The 19864-nt window shown below is 40.7% G+C and overlaps 1 protein-coding gene across 2 annotated transcripts in view; it reads right to left on the bottom strand.

The window, feature by feature from the left end:
• The window catches only part of PKN2 (protein kinase N2), a 454984-nt gene that overhangs the window by 104819 nt on the left and 330301 nt on the right, over nucleotides 1–19864 (bottom strand). For both annotated transcript variants that reach the window (XM_078645957.1, XM_078645968.1), the window contains exons 16-18: nucleotides 18992–19168; nucleotides 16832–16894; nucleotides 14841–14917 (exon numbers count right to left, since the gene is read on the bottom strand). In XM_078645957.1, coding sequence (XP_078502083.1) covers nucleotides 14841–14917; nucleotides 16832–16894; nucleotides 18992–19168 — 317 coding nt within the window. The remainder of the gene's footprint in view (nucleotides 1–14840; nucleotides 14918–16831; nucleotides 16895–18991; nucleotides 19169–19864) is intronic.

The following is a 19864-nucleotide window of genomic DNA, read 5'->3' as shown; positions in this document are numbered from 1 at the left end:
TTTAGACACTGCACACGCATCCTGTGGGACTCCTGCTTCCTAACCTGTGGTTATTCATTGTAGCCCCACCGATTTCTTAGGCCCTGGCCTATTCACCATTCCTGCAATGGTTCTTATACCACTTCTTTAGTATATGGTTTACGAGGCCCCTAGGGCAGAATTGTAATTGTGCAACTTAACGTTTGCAATTTAAGTTACTTGTGCTGTATCTCAAACTCTGACCTCATAAAGAGTGCCGAGGGGTTGTGTTAGAAATAAATACATATATATTTTATATATAACTTGTGTGGTGTCCTTTCATTTGATATTCAAGGGGTTATTATTGGTAAACCAATTGGCTTCACATGCTCTCTGAAGTGTTAGCCTAAGACTGCTTTGTCCATGCTACCACTAGGATAGCTGGTCAATAAGGTTGACTTTACAACCATCACCATAAGGGTTGTTTGGACTGGTGCAAGGTGCTCACTAGAATAGTGAACATCATATACCAGGCCAACTTCTCACACCCGTCGACTAGGTCGACGACGAGAGCTGTGTCGTCGACGGATAGACCGTTCCGAGAAATGTCCTTCCGACGACTAAGATGACTTTGAAGAGACCATCTACTTCGTCTACGATATTGAGGCTTGACCTGTCAACGATGACGTCATCGACAAAGAAATCTACACTGAAGAAACAGTGACGGTAGTGACTGTAGACTGTCGATGTGACCAGAGTCATCTCAGGAGAGGATTTTCTCATCGACGGAGGTGTCGTCCATGAGCTGTCCATAGGCGGAGCTGAAGTTGGCTTCTTGAAGGTAAGCTTCAGCTTCATAGGCGGAGTAGAAGGTTCTGAAGCTGGCATTGTAGTAGACACAATCTTATTTTCTTGGCGAGAAGCTTTGCTAATAGACCCAGTCAGCTTCTGAAAGGAATCAGATGACTTTTTTGGCGCTTTCTTAGGAGGCTGCGACGATGAACCAGCAGGGTCATCTAAAGGTCTTTTTTTTAGGCGTTTTGGAGGAAGATTTGGAAGAAGTATCACTCCTCATCAGAGAGCACTGTGTCCCTGTTTTTAAGCCTCTGAAGCCACAGAAGAAGCCTACCTTCATGATCTTTCAAAGTCTTTTCTAGAGAAAATCCAACATACTTTGCAATCCTTAGGCTTGTGTTCAGGATACAGGCAGTAAAGGCAGTCCTTGTGTTGATCATCAATATGAAGTCTTTTCTCCCTGCAAGAAAAACAGGCTCTCAAAAGACCTTTTTTAGGTGTACCCGACATGATGGGCATCAGTTTAAATCACCTCAAAACAGATATACAGGTTTGGTAGTATATCTGACTGGAAGAAAACACTCCAAAATAGAGAAAAAAGAACAAAACTGAGCAGAGCTCAGTGGAGACTACCTTAGCATGACGTGCAGTAGAAAATCTAAAGGGACTGGAACTTCTCTCATGGAGGTTCTACATGGTGGTGTCTACTGATTGGCTGTTTCTAAGTTTAGTCCTTTTTTACAAAAGGACAGTGATATCTCAACGACAGGGAATGATTCAAGCATGTGAATCTATGAAAGTTCCAACACTGGAGTAATCTTTTGCTACTGTATACACAAGGACCGTTCACTTAGCAGTTCATCTGTCCCAGGATTCAAATGTCTTGAAGTTTTTTTGTGTTCTTTCTTGCACTGTATAATAGAATGTAGTTGTAGCTACATTCTTAATAGCATGTTAAATATGACTTAACAGTCCAAGGCATATGTCTGTCTGAAGGCATTCTAAAAAATAAAATAATAAAAATTGGAACCGCTCAATATTTCTCTTTGACATGGTTTGTTTAATCGGCTGGACTATGAGGAGTCTTAATAGTATTAAACAAGCACTTTCAATGCAATAGGTCTCCCATTTGAGAGAGTGAACTATTGGCATTGTAAATGACAATGCTTTTTAGTTCGGTGTTTTTAAACCCAACACACATATAAAAGGCATTACTAATTATAATGCCAATAGCTCAAACTCCGCAAATGCATGATCACTTTAATGGTGGCCGCGCCCCTTTCTTTAGACACTTCTCACTGTATTCAGGTTACAGTGAGCAGTGTCTAAAGAAAGCGGCCAACGTTAAAGGAAAAGCACGGAATGGGGCGCTTTCACGCCCCCACCCCCACCCCCAAAAAAATAAAGGTTCTGTAGCCCAGCCGCTAAAGTCAAAGCGCTGGAAAATTAAATAATAAAGTGCGTCCGCTCTTCTTAAAGCGGACCCGCAGCTATTACTATTAAAAATATCAAAGCTGGCGACACGCTGCCTTGTAGAAAAGCTCCATTGTGGGTGGAATACTGGAAAATCATTGAAGAAAATAGTGCTCAGAGTAGATAAAAGCAGACCGTATAACAATACAAGTAAAAAGTCCAGTCCTTATGGGAGGTGACAAATGCAGACAAGGCCGTACCAAGGAGAGACTTACTAGCCTATTTAGTCAATCAAAAACAACGATTTCGAAAGGAAAGTAACAGGAGCCAATTGAAAAGATGGGCATGAAATGGGCAGAGCTTCTATCCCGTATCTGAATACAGAATGCCTTGCAGAGCAACGCATGCGCTGCCCAGGCTCGACCTAAAAAAGTGTGTTGCAAAAAGATGAGAAAAACAAAGATGAGGCAGAACACATGTACTTGATCTATACTCCAAGGAGCGGTTAACACACGAAAGGAGGAAGGGAAGCCTACGGGAGCTAGGCAATGGAAAGATTGCAACGAGTGACACAGAAAATAACCAATGGCATGCTGTGGGCGTGTTGTAAATCCGTTGATTAGTAAACAATACATCTTACAGCACAGATTAAGTAATTTGTCAGGAATCACAAGATGTTGAGAGTCCTTGCTGAGCCTCGAACCAGGTTCCCCATCTTCGAGGTTGACCACTTTTAAACAGACATTTGAGAGGAGCATATTTATTGTTGGTGGTGTTGTAATGCGCTCTATATAAAGTTGCTGCTCTCCAGCTAAAACTTGAGCACTACCCTGGTTCCCTACTTCCTTTTTGCATAATTTATGCAACAGTCTTAGCCTGAAGTGCGGTGGGAGGGAGGGTGTGTGTAAAAAAAATCAGCATTTATTATTTTTTTTTCTTAAGCAACCTTTGCATTTTCCTTCAGTGTTTAACATGGACATAAAACACTCCAACGTGTAGCATAATTTTCCTGTCTCAATTTTAATTTTAAAATAATTTTTACAATAACTTTATTATTCAAATTTTAAAATAGTTGTCATAATTTCCATGCCTCAGAGTTTGCCTTTCCGCTTGCCACATAGTTTGATCATCCACTGCTTCTAATTCCATTGTAGTCCTACCTATGCATGCCCAGTACTGCTGTTTTTATACCAGTAGGGTAGAATAAAATAAATAGGTCCTACTCTGTAGCTCTTGAGAACTTAAAAATAACTGTGGTGTCAACCTCACAGAAATGATATTCAAAACAATAATTTATAGAGCAAGTACAGACGTTATGAAACTGATGGAATGTTCTCCTTTTTACGCATATTCAAAATTGGACACATTTTCTTTGCGCATTGATGCATTTTCTGTGCTCCTCCATGCAACTTTATGCCCCACCCTATGCGAAGAATTCTGGGGCTGGGCCCACCCAACTAACCCTAACTTATCAAAAGTGCCCGGTAAGGCCCGACCCTGCAACCTGGAGAACGGATTTTAGTCATTCCCATTTTAAATTGGAGTTAACCAGAGTTAAAATGCACAACACTAGCTGAAGGCACCTCCAAATACCATGCTGTCACTTTTGCATCTATGACTTGGTGATAGAATGGATTCACCCGATGCCCGTAAGTGAGAGGAGGATCTTGATGTATTTCTCCAAACGAACCGGGTTACTGATTAAATGAAATTTGTGGTGACTAATAGGGCACTTGGTATTCTCCACACTCAAGGTAGCGTTAAAGACCTCACAGATGAGGTGCACAACACAAAGTTCAAAATAACACAATTGGCCTCTTCGTTGCTCTTACCTCAAGAGCGGTAAAAGGAACAGACGTCGCTGACTATCCACAACGGACCACCACTGCCTCTACTACGTATAACTCTTGCAAACCTCGTTCTCCCAGTATCCAAAATGGCTTTAATACAAGCCACTGCTCGCTCCCTCTGAGGTTTTCAAACTCAAAGTCACGTGCCGCAAGAGCAACCAATGGCAGGAGGAGTTCGCATTTCTCTCTGCAGCTGACAGACTAGAGTGCATGCCTCAGCCTTGTACTGCCAGCTTACGCTCCTTCGCCACTGTCAGCCGACTTGAGAGGAGCTCACAAGTGCACAAGAAGAGCAGGAGGAGGTACCTAGGCGAGCGCAAGCTCAGGGAAGCCGAAGAAGATAGCCGTCAAAATGTATACCCTTTCGAAAATGAGCCTAGGAAGGGTTGGAGAGCGGGGCCAGCAGCAAGGAGAGCAAACTGAACATAGAAGTTGGCCTGAGGGAGGACTACATATAACTACCATGTCTAAGATCGGTGCACAGAAGGCAATGTGGACATATTGAAAGCAAGAAGATACAGGCACGTAAGCAGCGTGCGCGCAGCTGCTCGCTCCCAAGGCAATACTCCATGGGAGTTAACTGTTTTTTTAAAAGGTGAGACATGCACCAACCTTTAGCCATTTGGAGGATCTAATTTCTAAATGACTCACACAAAAGCCAATTCAAAGAGGTGGGAGGAGTTAGACTCCACAAAGTACATACAACGGATCATCCTGCAGCGCAACAACTGTAGGCTTAAACCTAAACAAGCATTGGTATAACCAATAGATCTCGCCTTTGGGACCTTATGTTTAGCCAGAATTTTTAGCTATGTTGTAGAGCATTGTGGCTGCTGTGCATCATGTTGAAAAGTTATAATAAAAAGAGTGAAGCATTTTTGTTACCTTTATACAAACCAAGACGACATTATATACAACTGAACAACCTGATTGAAAAAACATTTTAACATAAAAAATGTCTTCTAGTTTTTTTGTACTTGCACTGCTGGTAATTTTTCCTGCCTGTTCTCATGCTCGTTTGTTATATATTTTTCTGTTATGGGGAGCGGGACAAAAATAACGGGGGAGTGAAGCATTGAAAACTGTAATTTAATTAGAACACGAGCAGCGGACGGACACTAGGGGAGAATCAACAGATGCCAGATTCCAAGGACAGACTGATGTGATGCTTAGGTGATGTTTAGGTGAAGCTTAAGAGGTGCGCTGATGCAAAATGGTGGTGGTGAGTGATGTTTGGTGCTCAGGTGGTGACACTATATCATGTGGAATGGACATATGTTGTGGATTGTGGAGTTGAAATAGGTTGTTTAGTTTGTAATTATGTGGTGTGTATTGGAAATGTGTGGAGTTGAATTGTGTGGCCTGGAACTGTGGTGTTGAGTGAAATTATGCTTAGTGAAATTGTGTCATGGTGTGGAGTGCATTTATGTTGATTGGTGGTATGTGGCATAGAGTGCATTTATGTGGAGTGTATTTATGTTGCATTGAGTACAGTGCAATTATGCTGTGTGTAATTATGTAGTACTGAGTAGTATTCTGTTTAGTGTATTTCTGTTGCACTGAGTAGAGTGTAATTGCGGCATGCAATTATATGGAGCGGAGTGGTATGTGGAGTGTATGTTGCAGTAAGTAGTGTAATTATGTGGCGTGCTATGTGGCACTGAGTGGTATTATGTGGAGTGTATGTAGAATTGAGTAGAGTGTCATTATGTGGCATGTAATTAAGTGGTACTGAGTGGTATGTGGAGTGTATTTATGTTGCACTGAATACAGTGTAATTATGTGACGTGTAATTATATGGTACTGAGTGGTTTAATGTTGAGTGCAGTTATGTTACATTGAGTAGAGTTTAAATATGTGGGGTGTAATTATGTGGCACTGAGTAGTATTATATGGAGGGTATTTATGTTGCATTGAGTAGAGTGTATTTATGTGACGTGTAATTATGTGGCAGAGTGGTATTATGTGGAGTGTATTTTTTGTTGCACTGAATAGACTAATTCTGGCGTGTGATTATGTGGTACTGATTGGTATTATGTGGAGTGTATTTATATTGCATTAGGTAAAGTGTAATTATGTGATAAATACACTTGACATACAACTCAGTGCCACATATGGCACTGAGTGGTATGTCGAGTATTTATGTTGCATTGAGTAGAGTGTAATTTTGTGGCATGTAATTATGTGGCACAGTGGTATTATGTAGAGTGTATTTAGGTTGCATTGAAGAGAGTGTAATTATGTGACGTGTTATTACGTGGCACTGAGTGGTATTATGTGGAGTGTATTTATATTGCATTGAGTAAATTAATTATGTGGCCTGTAACTGTCGCACTGAGTGGTATTTTGAGGAGTGTATTTATGTTGCATTGAATAGAGTAATTGTGACGTGTGGTTATGTGGTACTGAGTGGTATTATGTGGAGTGTATTTGTGTTGCATTGTGTAGAGTAATTATGTGGTGTGTTATTACATGGCACTGAGTGGTATTATGTGGAGTGTATTTATGTTGCATTGAGTAGAGTGTAATTATGTGGCGTGTTATGTGGCACTGAGTGGTATTATGTGGAGTGTATGTAGCATTGAGTAGAGTCATTATGTGGCATGTGATTAAGTGGTACTGAGTGGTATGTGGAGTGTATTTATGTTACACTGAATACAGTGTAATTATGTGACGTGTAATTATATGGTACTGAGTGGTATAATGTTGAGTGCAGTTATGTTACATTGAGTAGAGTATAAATATGTGGGGTGTAATTATGTGGCACTGAGTAGTATTATATGGAGTGTATTTATGTTGCATTGAGTAGAGTGTATTTATGTGGCGTGTAATTATGTGGCAGAGTGGTATTATGTGGAGTGTATTTTTTGTTGCACTGAATAGACTAATTCTGGCGTGTGATTATGTGGTACTGATTGGTATTATGTGGAGTGTATTTATATTGCATTAGGTAAAGTGTAATTATGTGATAAATACACTTGACATACAACTCAGTGCCACATAGGGCACTGAGTGGTATGTCGAGTGTATTTATGTTGCATTGAGTAGAATGTAATTGTGTGGCATGTGATTATGTGGCACTGAGTAGTGTTACGTGGACTGTGTTTTGCATTCAGTAGAGTGTAATTATGTGGCGTGTAATTATGTGGCTCTGAGTGGTATTTGGAGTGTATGTTACATTGAGTTCAGTGTAATCATGTGGCATGCAATTATGTGGCACTGAGTGGTATGTGGAGTGTATTTATGTTGCATTGAGTAGAATGTAATTATGTGGCGTGTAATTATGTTGTACTGAGTAGTTTTTGTGAAGTGTATTTATGTTGTATTGAGTAGAGTAATTGTGACGTGTGATTATGTGGTTCTGAGTGGTATTAGGTTTAGTGTATTTATGTTGCATTGAGTAGAGTGTAATTATGTGGCATGTAATTAAGTGGTACTGAGTGGTATGTGGAGTGTATTTATGTTGCATTGAGTATAGTGTAATTGTGGGGTGTTTATGTTGTACGGAGTAGTTTTTTGTGGAGTGTATTTATGTTGCATTGAGTAGAGTGCAATTACGTGGTGTGTAATTATGTGGTACTGAGTTGTATTATGTGGAGTGTATTTATGTTGCATTGAGTAGAGTGTAATTATGTGGTGTGTAATTATGTTGTGCTGAGTGGTATTATATGGAGTGTATTTATATTGCATTGAGTAAGGTGTAATTATGTGGCGTGTAATAATGTGGCACTGAGTGGTATTATGTGGAGTGTATTTATATTGCATTGAGTAAATTAATTATGTGGCCTGTAACTGTCGCACTGAGTGGTATTTTGAGGAGTGTATTTATGTTGCATTGAATAGAGAAATTGTGACGTGTGGTTATGTGGTACTGAGTGGTATTATGTGGAGTGTATTTGTGTTGCATTGTGTAGAGTAATTATGTGGTGTGTTATTACATGGCACTGAGTGGTATTATGTGGAGTGTATTTATGTTGCATTGAGTAGAGTGTAATTATGTGGCGTGTTATGTGGCACTGAGTGGTATTATGTGGAGTGTATGTAGCATTGAGTAGAGTCATTATGTGGCATGTGATTAAGTGGTACTGAGTGGTATGTGGAGTGTATTTATGTTACACTGAATACAGTGTAATTATGTGACGTGTAATTATATGGTACTGAGTGGTATAATGTTGAGTGTAGTTATGTTACATTGAGTAGAGTATAAATATGTGGGGTGTAATTATGTGGCACTGAGTAGTATTATATGGAGTGTATTTATGTTGCATTGAGTAGAGTGTATTTATGTGGCGTGTAATTATGTGGCAGAGTGGTATTATGTGGAGTGTATTTTTTGTTGCACTGAATAGACTAATTCTGGCGTGTGATTATGTGGTACTGATTGGTATTATGTGGAGTGTATTTATATTGCATTAGGTAAAGTGTAATTATGTGATAAATACACTTGACATACAACTCAGTGCCACATATGGCACTGAGTGGTATGTCGAGTGTATTTATGTTGCATTGAGTAGAATGTAATTATGTGGCATGTGATTATGTGGCACTGAGTAGTGTTACGTGGACTGTGTTTTGCATTCAGTAGAGTGTAATTATGTGGCGTGTAATTATGTGGCTCTGAGTGGTATGTGGAGTGTATTTATGTTGCATTGAGTAGAATGTAATTATGTGGCGTGTAATTATGTTGTACTGAGTAGTTTTTGTGAAGTGTATTTATGTTGTATTGAGTAGAGTGTAATTGTGACGTGTGATTATGTGGTACTGAGTGGTATTAGGTTTAGTGTATTTATGTTGCATTGAGTAGAGTGTAATTATGTGGCATGTAATTAAGTGGTACTGAGTGGTATGTGGAGTGTATTTATGTTGCATTGAGTATAGTGTAATTGTGGGGTGTTTATGTTGTACGGAGTAGTTTTTTGTGGAGTGTATTTATGTTGCATTGAGTATAGTGTAATTGTGGGGTGTTTATGTTGTACGGAGTAGTTTTTTGTGGAGTGTATTTATGTTGCATTGAGTAGAGTGCAATTACGTGGTGTGTAATTATGTGGTACTGAGTTGTATTATGTGGAGTGTATTTATGTTGCATTGAGTAGAGTGTAATTATGTGGTGTGTAATTATGTTGTGCTGAGTGGTATTATATGGAGTGTATTTATATTGCATTGAGTAAGGTGTAATTATGTGGCGTGTGTAGGAAGGTAGATCCCTGACTATGGTTGCCCCCAACTTTTTGCCTGGTGTTTTGCTGGTTTTCTGACTTAGTTGACCTGGGACCCTGCTATTCAGGGCCCCAGGCCTACTGCTCTCTCTGTAAAATGGATTCCATGTACCTTAGGTACATATCTAAATTGGATACTGAGTCACCTTATCAGTCCCTGTACAGTGTACCTTAGGTACCTAGGGCATAGGTGTAGCCAGGGCCTACCAGGGGCTGCAGCATGTATTATGCCACCCCTGGCTGGCCATCCAAATCTGACACAACTGGCTGCTTGACAGCTGGGGCAAGGTGGTGTACTCACCCTTTGCTTTAGATATAGTATACCTATATCTAACCCTAAAATGGACACACAGATCTCCTATCAGTCACTCCTATGGCAGGCCTTAACAATCCTGAAGGCAGAGTGCTTGGAATCGTGTGAGATGGTGCTCTGGCATGAGCTGAGCCTGTCTGCGGCTTTCGGGATCCATCCCTTAGCCGTTTCCATGATATCGCATACCATATACTCTTAAGTGCATTATAATCCTCGCGGTTAAATGCCAACTCTGGTATCGCTTTATCAAAACATGTCGAGTAAGGTGTCATACGAATTGGAATACTAACCCCTCGCCAATTCTGGCGACGGGGTTAGCATTCCACCCTTCTAGAGGGACACGACATGTATGTAACCCCTAACCCCGGTTAAAGTCAAACAGAGCCTCAGCTCCACAAAATGGATGCTGCCACCGAGACACAAGTCTGCCCTCCTGCTGCTGGGAGTCCTCCCAGAGCAGGAGATAAGGACAAAGGGTTTCCTGCCAGGGGCGGTGCCAGCACCGTCCCAGACAGGGTTTTGTGTATTGTAGGTAGGCAGGGCTTTAGAGGAAGGTGACTGCACGTGGCACCCCGGTGCTCACTGTGCATAGGCTGGCTGGAACCAGTTCCAGGGTCACTCCAGACCCTGTGCTGGGGAAAAGCCCGCCAAGGAAGTGGGTGTAACCACCCCCCTCCTAGTCCCACCCCTAGGGCAGGACTTAGTCGCGTGCCAGCCCCTTTTTACAGGATAAAGGTAGGAACTGGCCCCCTTCCAAATCAGATCATCTTTGAATCCTGAAACTACTTTCCACGAAAGGAACTCAAGACTTCTTCCTAAGATTTCTCCCTTGTGACTAAGGAGTAGTCACCCTGCATCCGCAGGCACCATCTTAAGAACACTGCGGTCTGCTGCAAGTCTCTCCTCCGGATCAAGACTGCCCAGCTCGACGAGAACCGGCTTTCCTGGCACCTCTGACCTCTACCTGCATCATCAGTCACGCTGAGATTCGTGGGTGTGACGAGACCTCGAGGGACCGGCCATCTTCAAGACTGCACAACTTCTTTCCAGCAAGCCCGCCGAGTAATTTCCTGGTGAGTGCTTTGGGGTCCGAGAAGCCCCGACCCTGAGCAGCTCCAGCACCGAAGTGCAGCCTCCCAGCATCTCCACGATCGGCGTGGGGCCCTTCTGCTTTTTGCTGCTCACCGCGTTGTTTGGCTACTAGCCCGCTGGCTTGTGGCCTTCTGAACGACGCCCGACGACATTTCTGCTGCTGGTCTGGTTGCTCCAGGCTGGCCCTTGCTCCCTTCCAAAAGAGGAGCACCCCGGACCCTCCTGGTCCACTCAAGACGCCATTTTTGAGTCCACCGCGTGGGCTTGAATTAGCCAAGGCTTGTTGCCCAATCCTGGGTAACTTCGACGCCGACCGCTTCATCCATCGTGGGACAGCTCGCCTCTCCATCCTGGTCGCCGACAACGCCTCCTGGTCCGTGAGATTTGCAGAGCCAGCGTCGCCCACTCACCTAGTCGAGGTGACTTCGCCCGGTGCCATCCTGGTGCCCACTTAATCACTGGCTAGTGATTCAAGAACTTGGTCCCCTCTGCTTTCAGGTTTCTTCTTCCTCGATCCAGGCTTGGATCCAACGAACTTTCCTTCACTGGTCGCCTGCCAGCAACTTCCTTCTTCCAGGCTCCTGGTCCGGCAACGAGATCCCCGACGTCTTTTCAGACCTATGCAGCTGCAGCCCCTGGGCTAGGTAACTTCGGCACTTCGGTGTCCCAGCATAGCCTCACTATCCTAGGGTCAGGATCCACTGTCGTTTTCTTCCTACCAGGTCGGGTTCGCCCGTGAACACTAACTTTGCCTTTACTAGCTCCCATAGACTTTGTCCCGCATCCCGCGTGAGAGTGCACACTCTGCACCCGAGTCCCCTAGGTCTCCTAGAAGTAATCTAACGATTCTATAGTCAAGTCCTAGCGAGTCCAAAGCCTATTAGTACTGTACTTACCTGCTAGTAATTTCGCATTCCACTTTTAAAGTATATGGTTTTTCGTGCCCCTCGGGCATTTGTGTATAACGTGCTAACTTAAGTATTTTCGTAAGAGTTTTGTTGTGTGCCTAGCACCCTGTCCTCATAAAGAGTACAGGGTTGTTGTGATTCTAATAAATACACTGTTTATTTTCATAACACTTGTGTGGTGTCCTTTCACGTGGTGTTCAAGGGGTAATGTGATGGTAAAACAGCTGGCTTAACACGCCCTCTAGAGTCTTAGCCTTAGACTGCTCGTATCCATGCTACTAGGATAGCTGGTCTATAAGGTTGACTTACAACCAATCATCAATAAGGGTTGTTTGGACTGATATATAGTGATCACTAGAATAGTGAACACTGCACATCAGGCCAACTTCTCACAGCGTGTAATAATGTGGCACTGAGAGGTATTATGTGGAGTGTATTTATGTTGCATTGGGTAGAGTGTAATTATGTGGAGTGTAACTATGTTGCACTGAGTGGTATTTTGTGGAGTGTATTCATGTTGCATTGAGTAGAGTGTAATTTTGTGGCTCAGTGGTATTATGTGGAGTGTATTTATGTTGCATTGAATAGATTGTATTTATGTGGCGTGAGGGTAAATAGGTACGGAGGGTGTCTCAGTCAAAAGATAGGGAGTGCATGTTCCCAAAACAGCAATATGTAAATGTAGCCAAACAAGTGTGCCCACGGTGTTTAGGGGACAGAAGTTGTTTTTTAAACTTCGGCCTCGTGAAAAACAACATCCTGGATGCTTAGGCTAATTTAAAAGCATTTTTTTTTAGTTTTTGCGCTAAGTATGAAATATTATTTCCATTTTATTTTAATCGAAGTAGCTGATAAGCGTACCGGCAGACACCGGCAAAATGTAAGCCCCTTGCAGGTGTTTACATTATGGCCCTGTTTTGCGCAACATGTTACAGCTTGGCGTGGTACATTCTAAAACCCACAGAAAGCAGTTAAAATACAAGGGGGTTGGGGAAAAGAGAACATGCAGAGGGAAAAGGAGGAACAAAGAGAAACTCTTTTTAGAGAAAGGGAGAGGTTGAGAGTAAATATGAACAGAGGGTGGCTCAGATCGTAAAGAGTGCATGTTTTAAAAAATGGGGCTAAACAAACGTACCTACGATGTTCAAGGGAGAGAAGCTGATATCCGAAGTAATTAATTAGGATTTAAACTTGTGCCTTGTAAAAATAAACATCCCGGATGATCTGTGTTATAATTTATTTTTATTAAGTTTGCGCACAAAGGTTCTCCTTTTTCCTGCAATCTTTTTGTTTTTATAAGGATTTGCCGATGACCGTCCCGCCAGACACCGGTGTATTTTAAGTACCCTGCAGTCGATAACATTACGCCCCTGGTGTGAGCAAGACCCAACATTTTTGCGTAGTTCACCACAAAACACACAAAAAATAAGTTGGAAAATATGGGGTTAGGTGGAAAGTGGTTGACTTATTTATTGTAGTGTAGATTTACTGTAATGTTTTTGGTTTTATGTAAATTTGCCAATGCGCGCTGTTGTATACACTGGCTTAAATTAATTCCCCTGCAGGGGTTAATAGTATGCCCCTGTGTTGACTGAGGATCAACAGCTTTGTGTACTGAAGATGTAAACACTGAAATAAGTTGCAATACATGGGGTCACTGGAGAGAGGAGAGGCAGAGGAGGATGGTAGAGAAATCCTTTCACTATGTTTGGGGAGATAGGGGCTTATTGGAAGGAGGCGGTGAGGATCAAACTAAGGAAGAGAAGTTTACAACAGAGATGTTTTTCTTTGAGAAGAGGGGAATTTGTGCTGTCTGCCTGTTCTGCTTCCAGCGAACAGTTGTGAACACAACATTGTAATTTATATTAGCGGTAGCGCCCGTGCCTTGTGAAAATCAACATCCTGGATGACCAGTGTTGTTATAATTTATTTCTTTACGTTTTTGCGCAAAGGTTCTTCTTTTCTCTGCATTTGTTTGGTTTTTGTAAGGATTTGCCGATCACCGTTCCACCAATGTAATAGAGAAACTCTTTTTGATGAAAGGGAGAGGCTGAGGGTAAATAGGAATGGAGGGTCTCTCATTGTAAAAAGATAGGGATTGCATGTTCCCAAACCAACAAAATGGAAATATGGCCATTCAAATGTGCTGACATTGTTCAGGAGAGAGAAGTTCATCAGCAAAGTAATTTTTTTAACTTGTGCTTTGTGAAAAACAACATCCTGGATGCTTAATGTTGCATACAAATATTTTTATTTTAGTTTTTGCACTAAGTATAAAACATTATTTAAACTTTTATTGATTTCAATTGAAGGAACCGATAAGCGTACCAGCAGACACTGGCAAAATGTAAGTCCTCTGCAGGCGTTTACATTACGGCCCTGTTTTGCGCTAGCGCCATCTGTTTCCAAATAACGCGAACACAATAATTGGAAGCAGATGGCATTAATGCTCGCTCTCGAGGACCCCAGGCCATGGACCAAACAAGGCAATCACCAGCCTTGGACCAATTGCGTGCTGGGTTTTAAAAAGAGACACATGCACAGGCCAATTGCGTGCTAATAAAAAAAAAAGCACACACGTGTGTTCAGAGCTCAAAAGCCCTTACTAAATGCCTCACAGAGCAGCGCATGCGCGCTGGCTCAGGCTAGACCTAAAAATGGTATTTATTCCTGGAGGCAGATATGTGCTTTGTTAGATTTCTGTTAGTGTGTGGGGACACCTTTGAATAACAGTTTTACATTTACAAACCTGAATCAGAATGAGTGACGCTTGCTCCTTTCTAATCATTTCTATTAATTTATTAAATCACATACTTTTTTTAATACAGATTTACATCTTAGACTCTTCTGACAAGTTATTTCAATTTAATTTCTTTTAATATCACACTTCTGATGTTTGGCATCACAGTAAGAAATAAGTGACAAACTTGGGAAATAATTATTGGTACATTTCAAGCAAAATGTAATTACAAATGATTAGGACACAAAATTCATAAAACAGCATATACCACATTATTAAATTCTAAAGCTAACATATATTGTGTCCCAATATAAAAAAAATATTGTAAGCGACTTTAAAAAAATTGTTTTTACAATGCATTTATGATCATAATTACAGAATCTTGAAAAAATTATAAATATTACATTTTGCTATGTGTGTCTTTCACATTTGGTATCTTTTCAAATGCCAAAGCTTGGGACCTTTAGAGTTTCATAAGCCATCAAACGCATACATAATAAGATTTATCTGTGTACAGTTAAAGAGAGGCAATTCTTTTCTAAAACTAATATTTACCTTCTTTGCAAAGACCAAAGTCAGCTATTTTCACAAAACCTTCTGTGTCCAGCAACAAGTTATCCAATTTCAAATCTCTACAATAATACAGATAAATGGAATCCAATTTAATAAAATGATTGAAAGCAGTTTCATCAATTTGCCTCTCAATTCTCTTAAGGGCATGAAAAAAATGCAATACAATACATTTTCATTTCCATTTGAGGCCTTCTTAGTAACTTTGCTCCTGTTATATTCAAAACTCTTGCTGGGAACCACCACATACCATGTAAAAAGAACACTAATCAGCAGAATGTACCCCCATTATGAACTTCTTTTTTTTACATATGGTATGGAGTTGCTGTTTGCATTTTCATAAGATTCTTCTATTCATCTATTTCCATTACCATTGTATGGTCCTCATACATAACTGCTGTGTAGACATTTCTTAGAAATTATATCATATTTACATGGTAAGTACAAACATGTTTAAAACCTAATCAAAATGATTAAAAAACGAAAAACGAATCAATCAGCATTTGAACATTACAAAAAACAATGGATGTGGTCGGTGCGCACAGCCAAATTGATTATGGTTAGCTTTAGGCTGTTGCTTGCAATCCAAGTTAGCTTCTTTGCCACCTTTGTAATTTAATTGATTTGATTGCTAATCATTTAAATGTACGCCTTTGGATGCGTTTAGTAGCTTAATGTCTGTGCCTTATCAGTCCCTTCTAAATAAGAAAGTCCAAGGCACAAAATGGCAAAGGATCATAGGGTCTCTGCATTACCCTATTGCATTGTTTGCCATCCATTATGAGACTATTTCAAAGGTAAATCTGTTAAGGTCTTCAAAACCAATTATTTGGAGGAAGGTTCATAGAACATGTGTAGCCACGCTGGGGCTAGAAGGATCAGCCATGTGTTTCAAGCAGCAGGAGTTCACAAGAGGCAAGGAAGGGTTTAGATAATTGAGGCCTCAATTAACCAACCCAGGAGAAGAAATGCACTTCAAACCAACAAGAGGAAAAAGAGGTCTGCTCTCTCATAAGGAGTACAGCGATGGCAGTAGCAGCACATGGTTGCTTGTATCACTTAAAGCAGAAAGCAACCACAGTAAAAAAAAGTGGGGACCTCTCTTCTCATCGATATAGAACAAGAGGGTGGTGTAGTATGACTGGATCAGAAGTTTGTTCCACATCAGATGGGCAAAACATTTAGTTGACCTATGAAGAATCGGCCTTGCTATCTTATCAGATAATAGGATGATTGAATGCTACAACCAAGTCCAAGATGTACTTCATAATATCAGACACTAATATTGAGTCAGAAAAGAATCTAAGACGACAACTTGAAAAACAACATAAACACAGATTTCAGCAGAATGAGGATAGGAGAGTCAATATCTCTGAAACTGGTTGTGAGAGCATTATCTGATATACCCCAAACCGATATCAACATGCTGTGTGAGCTAGTGAAACAACAAAAAAAGCCTTACGTTAGACTGGACTCTAAATAAAATATTAAAACTGAAGCTAACTTTTTCAGATAAGTACTGGACCTACAATAAAGAAAAAGGTCCTTACAAAGGCAAGCATGTTGGTTGACTGCCCACAAATAGAACAGCCAGTGGAAAATTCTATACAAAGTCTAAGCTTAACTGTGGGGTCTGGCACTCCTGAAACTCAGATCATATTATTAACCTAGTAGAGAATAACACTTTAAAACTAGAAATCAAAAAGGCAGCTCAAAATTGAGGGCTGGACCTAAGAGATGGGAATGTTAGCTACACTGGCAACAGTTACTATACATGGTAGGGGAGTAGAAGATGTGTTCCTGTAAATGTGTATAGGCTACACAGAAATTATAGCTGTCTAAGGGCCGGTGAGATTGGTTCACTGTTGTAATGAACCTTAAAACCTTAATTTACAGAGAAGATGTAACTCGATGTAAGAATGTTTGTTGTCAAAAATAATGTTATAAAAATAGAAGTTGTCATGGAAACTACTTACCGGTATACGATCTTGTGCTCATGTAAATACTGTAGTCCGAGAACTACACATGCAGCATAAAACCTGTTTATATGCATAGAAAAAACAACATTTAGTTCATGGAATGAATTTCAATTTCTCATTACATACTATCAGTACACAGCTAAACAGGGGACAGAGTTCTCAGATACTGAAGTTATCTAATTAAATGTTTACCTCTTCTTTCCACAAAAACATGCAAGTTTTCTTTGGGGTTGCAATTGAACATCAATTAACTGGACAGATTTCCAAACCGAGGTAAACGGTAAATATAAAGATCTGCATAATGACTTAAATTCAGATTATGAAATACCTCCGAAACCAGAGTAGACAGAAGAGTAAGGGGGTGCACATTTAGTCATTTCCTATATGAGAGTATTCCTTGTAGAGTGGTGTGGCTCACTGGTTAGAGGCGGCAGACCCGGAAGCAGAGGTGGGCCCGGGACCAGGGTTCGATTCCTGATGCGGCAGGGTCTTGGGCCATGGTCAGCGGACTCGATAATTCTCGCCTCGGTGCCTACTCCAACCATGGGTCCCACTCAGCAACTCTGGGCAATAGCTTGCTTAATCTCTACTAACGGCCCCATCAGCGCCGGGGATGCTTGTCTTCACCTTGGAGATGCCCAGGAGGGACCATCTCACAGGGAAAGCCAGGATAGGTTCCCCAGCGGTATACAGCGCCGGGACGCCCCTTTGCTGGGACAGCTGTGCGCTTTACAAGTATACGACATTTAACATTTATTAATTAGAAATGTACATGGATTTTGATTTCTCTTACACTGTTTGAAAAGACAGGATGGCAAGCTGATTCAGGCAGTGCAAATGTGCTGATATTATAGAGATGGGTCAGCTTCATTTGGCAATGTTGATCATGCCATTCTGCTGGATTAATTGAGAGCTAGAGCACCTTACTGATGTTTCCGATCAGTTCATCCTTTATGGCCTTGATATTGGTGTCCTCCTCAATGATCTAACTTATCCCATAACCACTAAATGTATCTGCTCGGTATTTGGAATGGATTTCGACTTGTTTGTTAATAGCACCGAGCTCATCATGATGTCATATCAGGAAACTAAGAAAGACTTTCTCTTTTCTCAAAACGGCAAAAGATTTGCAGTTGCATTCATTACTGGCTTGCAATGGAACAACAAAACATAGATTTATGTTGGTGTGCTGGACTGTCTTTTAATTGTATCACGATGCTTCAAAATCACAGAGCCAGTTTAGTAATGGAGGGGGGAAATTGTTTTCTTAAGCTTGCCCTATTTTTGTTGTCCCCCCACAGGTTTCCAATTAAACAGCACATTTATTTTAAGATACTTTGCACTATCCACCCATCCCCCATTGTATTAGCATTCCCCTTTTAATTTACAAATGCATCTCTCACCGTTCAGCCAAGCCAGCGTGGTATTAAAATCACCCTTCAGAATGGCTTACTTTGGGATGGGGTGGTTAGGAAAGTAAGTAGGGTAATAGCTTTTCAATAGAAGATGCTGCCTAGTGGAAGCAAAACTCTCTGCCTAGGTTCCACACACTATTTCATAAATGTAAAACCTGGCTTTTTAATAACATTGCTAATCAAGAAGGCTATCTATTAACACTGCCTCCAAAAAACCTATTGGAAGGCAAGCAATAAATAAATATTAACCTAGAAAATGATATCAAACCAAGATTGCTATTAAAGGACAGGTTGACGTCTTCGGCAGTTATCTTACATATAAGAGCAGAAAAACACCTTTTAGTACATGCATAAAAAACACACTCCCATTCCGTCTGATAGTGATGCATGAAATATAAAACAGGCAGGAGGCCAAAACCTAAGTCCCTTTTACTTTGTCAGATATGCAGCAAACATGGCGGGCTTGAATCAATGTAAAGAGGGCCTGATTTGATTGAGAAGTTACCTTTACACACAAAGGAGACAACCTTTTTCCATTTTTGTAAAATACATAGAGATGAGACACAGACAAGTATTAGTGCATTCAAGGTAATACGTTGTTGCAACTACAAATGGTGCATAGAATACTTTGTCTAACGGGTCTGTGGTACGATGATTTTACAGGGTTAGAAAGAAAAGTATATGAAAAAGGAGTAACAAACATAGGGTAGGAGATTAGAAATTGACAAGTGAAAACACTTACACAGCTCTTGGTTCTGGAAATACATCAGTGTGAATATGCATCATGAGGTCTCCGCCAGCAGCATATTCCATTACGAAGCAAACATGGTCTTTGGTTTGGAAGCAGGCAAACAGGTTGACCAAGAAGGGGTGCCGGACACTATTCACAGTTTCAAATATTCGCTTCTCACACATAAGGCTATGAATGCAAAATATTTTAATTGTAATACTGATTCAGAAAATCAAGTTCAGAGTGACTAAACAGACAATATTACCCAAGTCATACACTTAGTTTGTTTAATAATGAAAATGTAATTATCTTAGGCAAGTATGTTGACATAGGTAAGTTACTTGAAAAAACACTTCGCTGCAGTTGAATACAATGTACTAAAGTGGTTAACGATATGTTGAGTGATTTTTGGATCTTACACATTGATTTCAATTATGTGGTTTCGATTTGGTAAGAAGATTTTACACATCAGGAACCTGATCTTACTAGAAGAGCACAACATACTCAAGTGTTAGAGGCTTCCCTCAGCTGCACTGTAAAGAACATTTCCTACTTACTCTCCTGCCTTTCAAGTGCATGATGAGGAAGCACTCTGGGCTCTATTGTAGTTTACAAATCTCATTGAGTCACTATGCCCACTAGTAGTTATCATCTTTAATCCATTTTTGCAGTGTATAAACGTACATAACATTTCTTCCCATTTCCAGAATTCCAATTCACAGATCAGATCAGAATAGAACAGATGTGCAAGCCTCAGAACTAATCTTACATGTAAAAAGCTGGTGTTTCCTCTGCACAAGTCATGAAGAGGATCCCTCAAAATCAAGCATAATATTTTGTAGCAGTTTCACTTTTTGAATTTCCTCTCAATAACGGAATTTAAGA

This window comes from Lissotriton helveticus, chromosome 1_1 (genome assembly GCF_964261635.1).
Source record: "Lissotriton helveticus chromosome 1_1, aLisHel1.1, whole genome shotgun sequence".
NCBI classification, from domain to species: Eukaryota; Metazoa; Chordata; class Amphibia; order Caudata; family Salamandridae; genus Lissotriton; species Lissotriton helveticus.
This window is presented reverse-complemented; position numbering and strand designations above follow the sequence as displayed.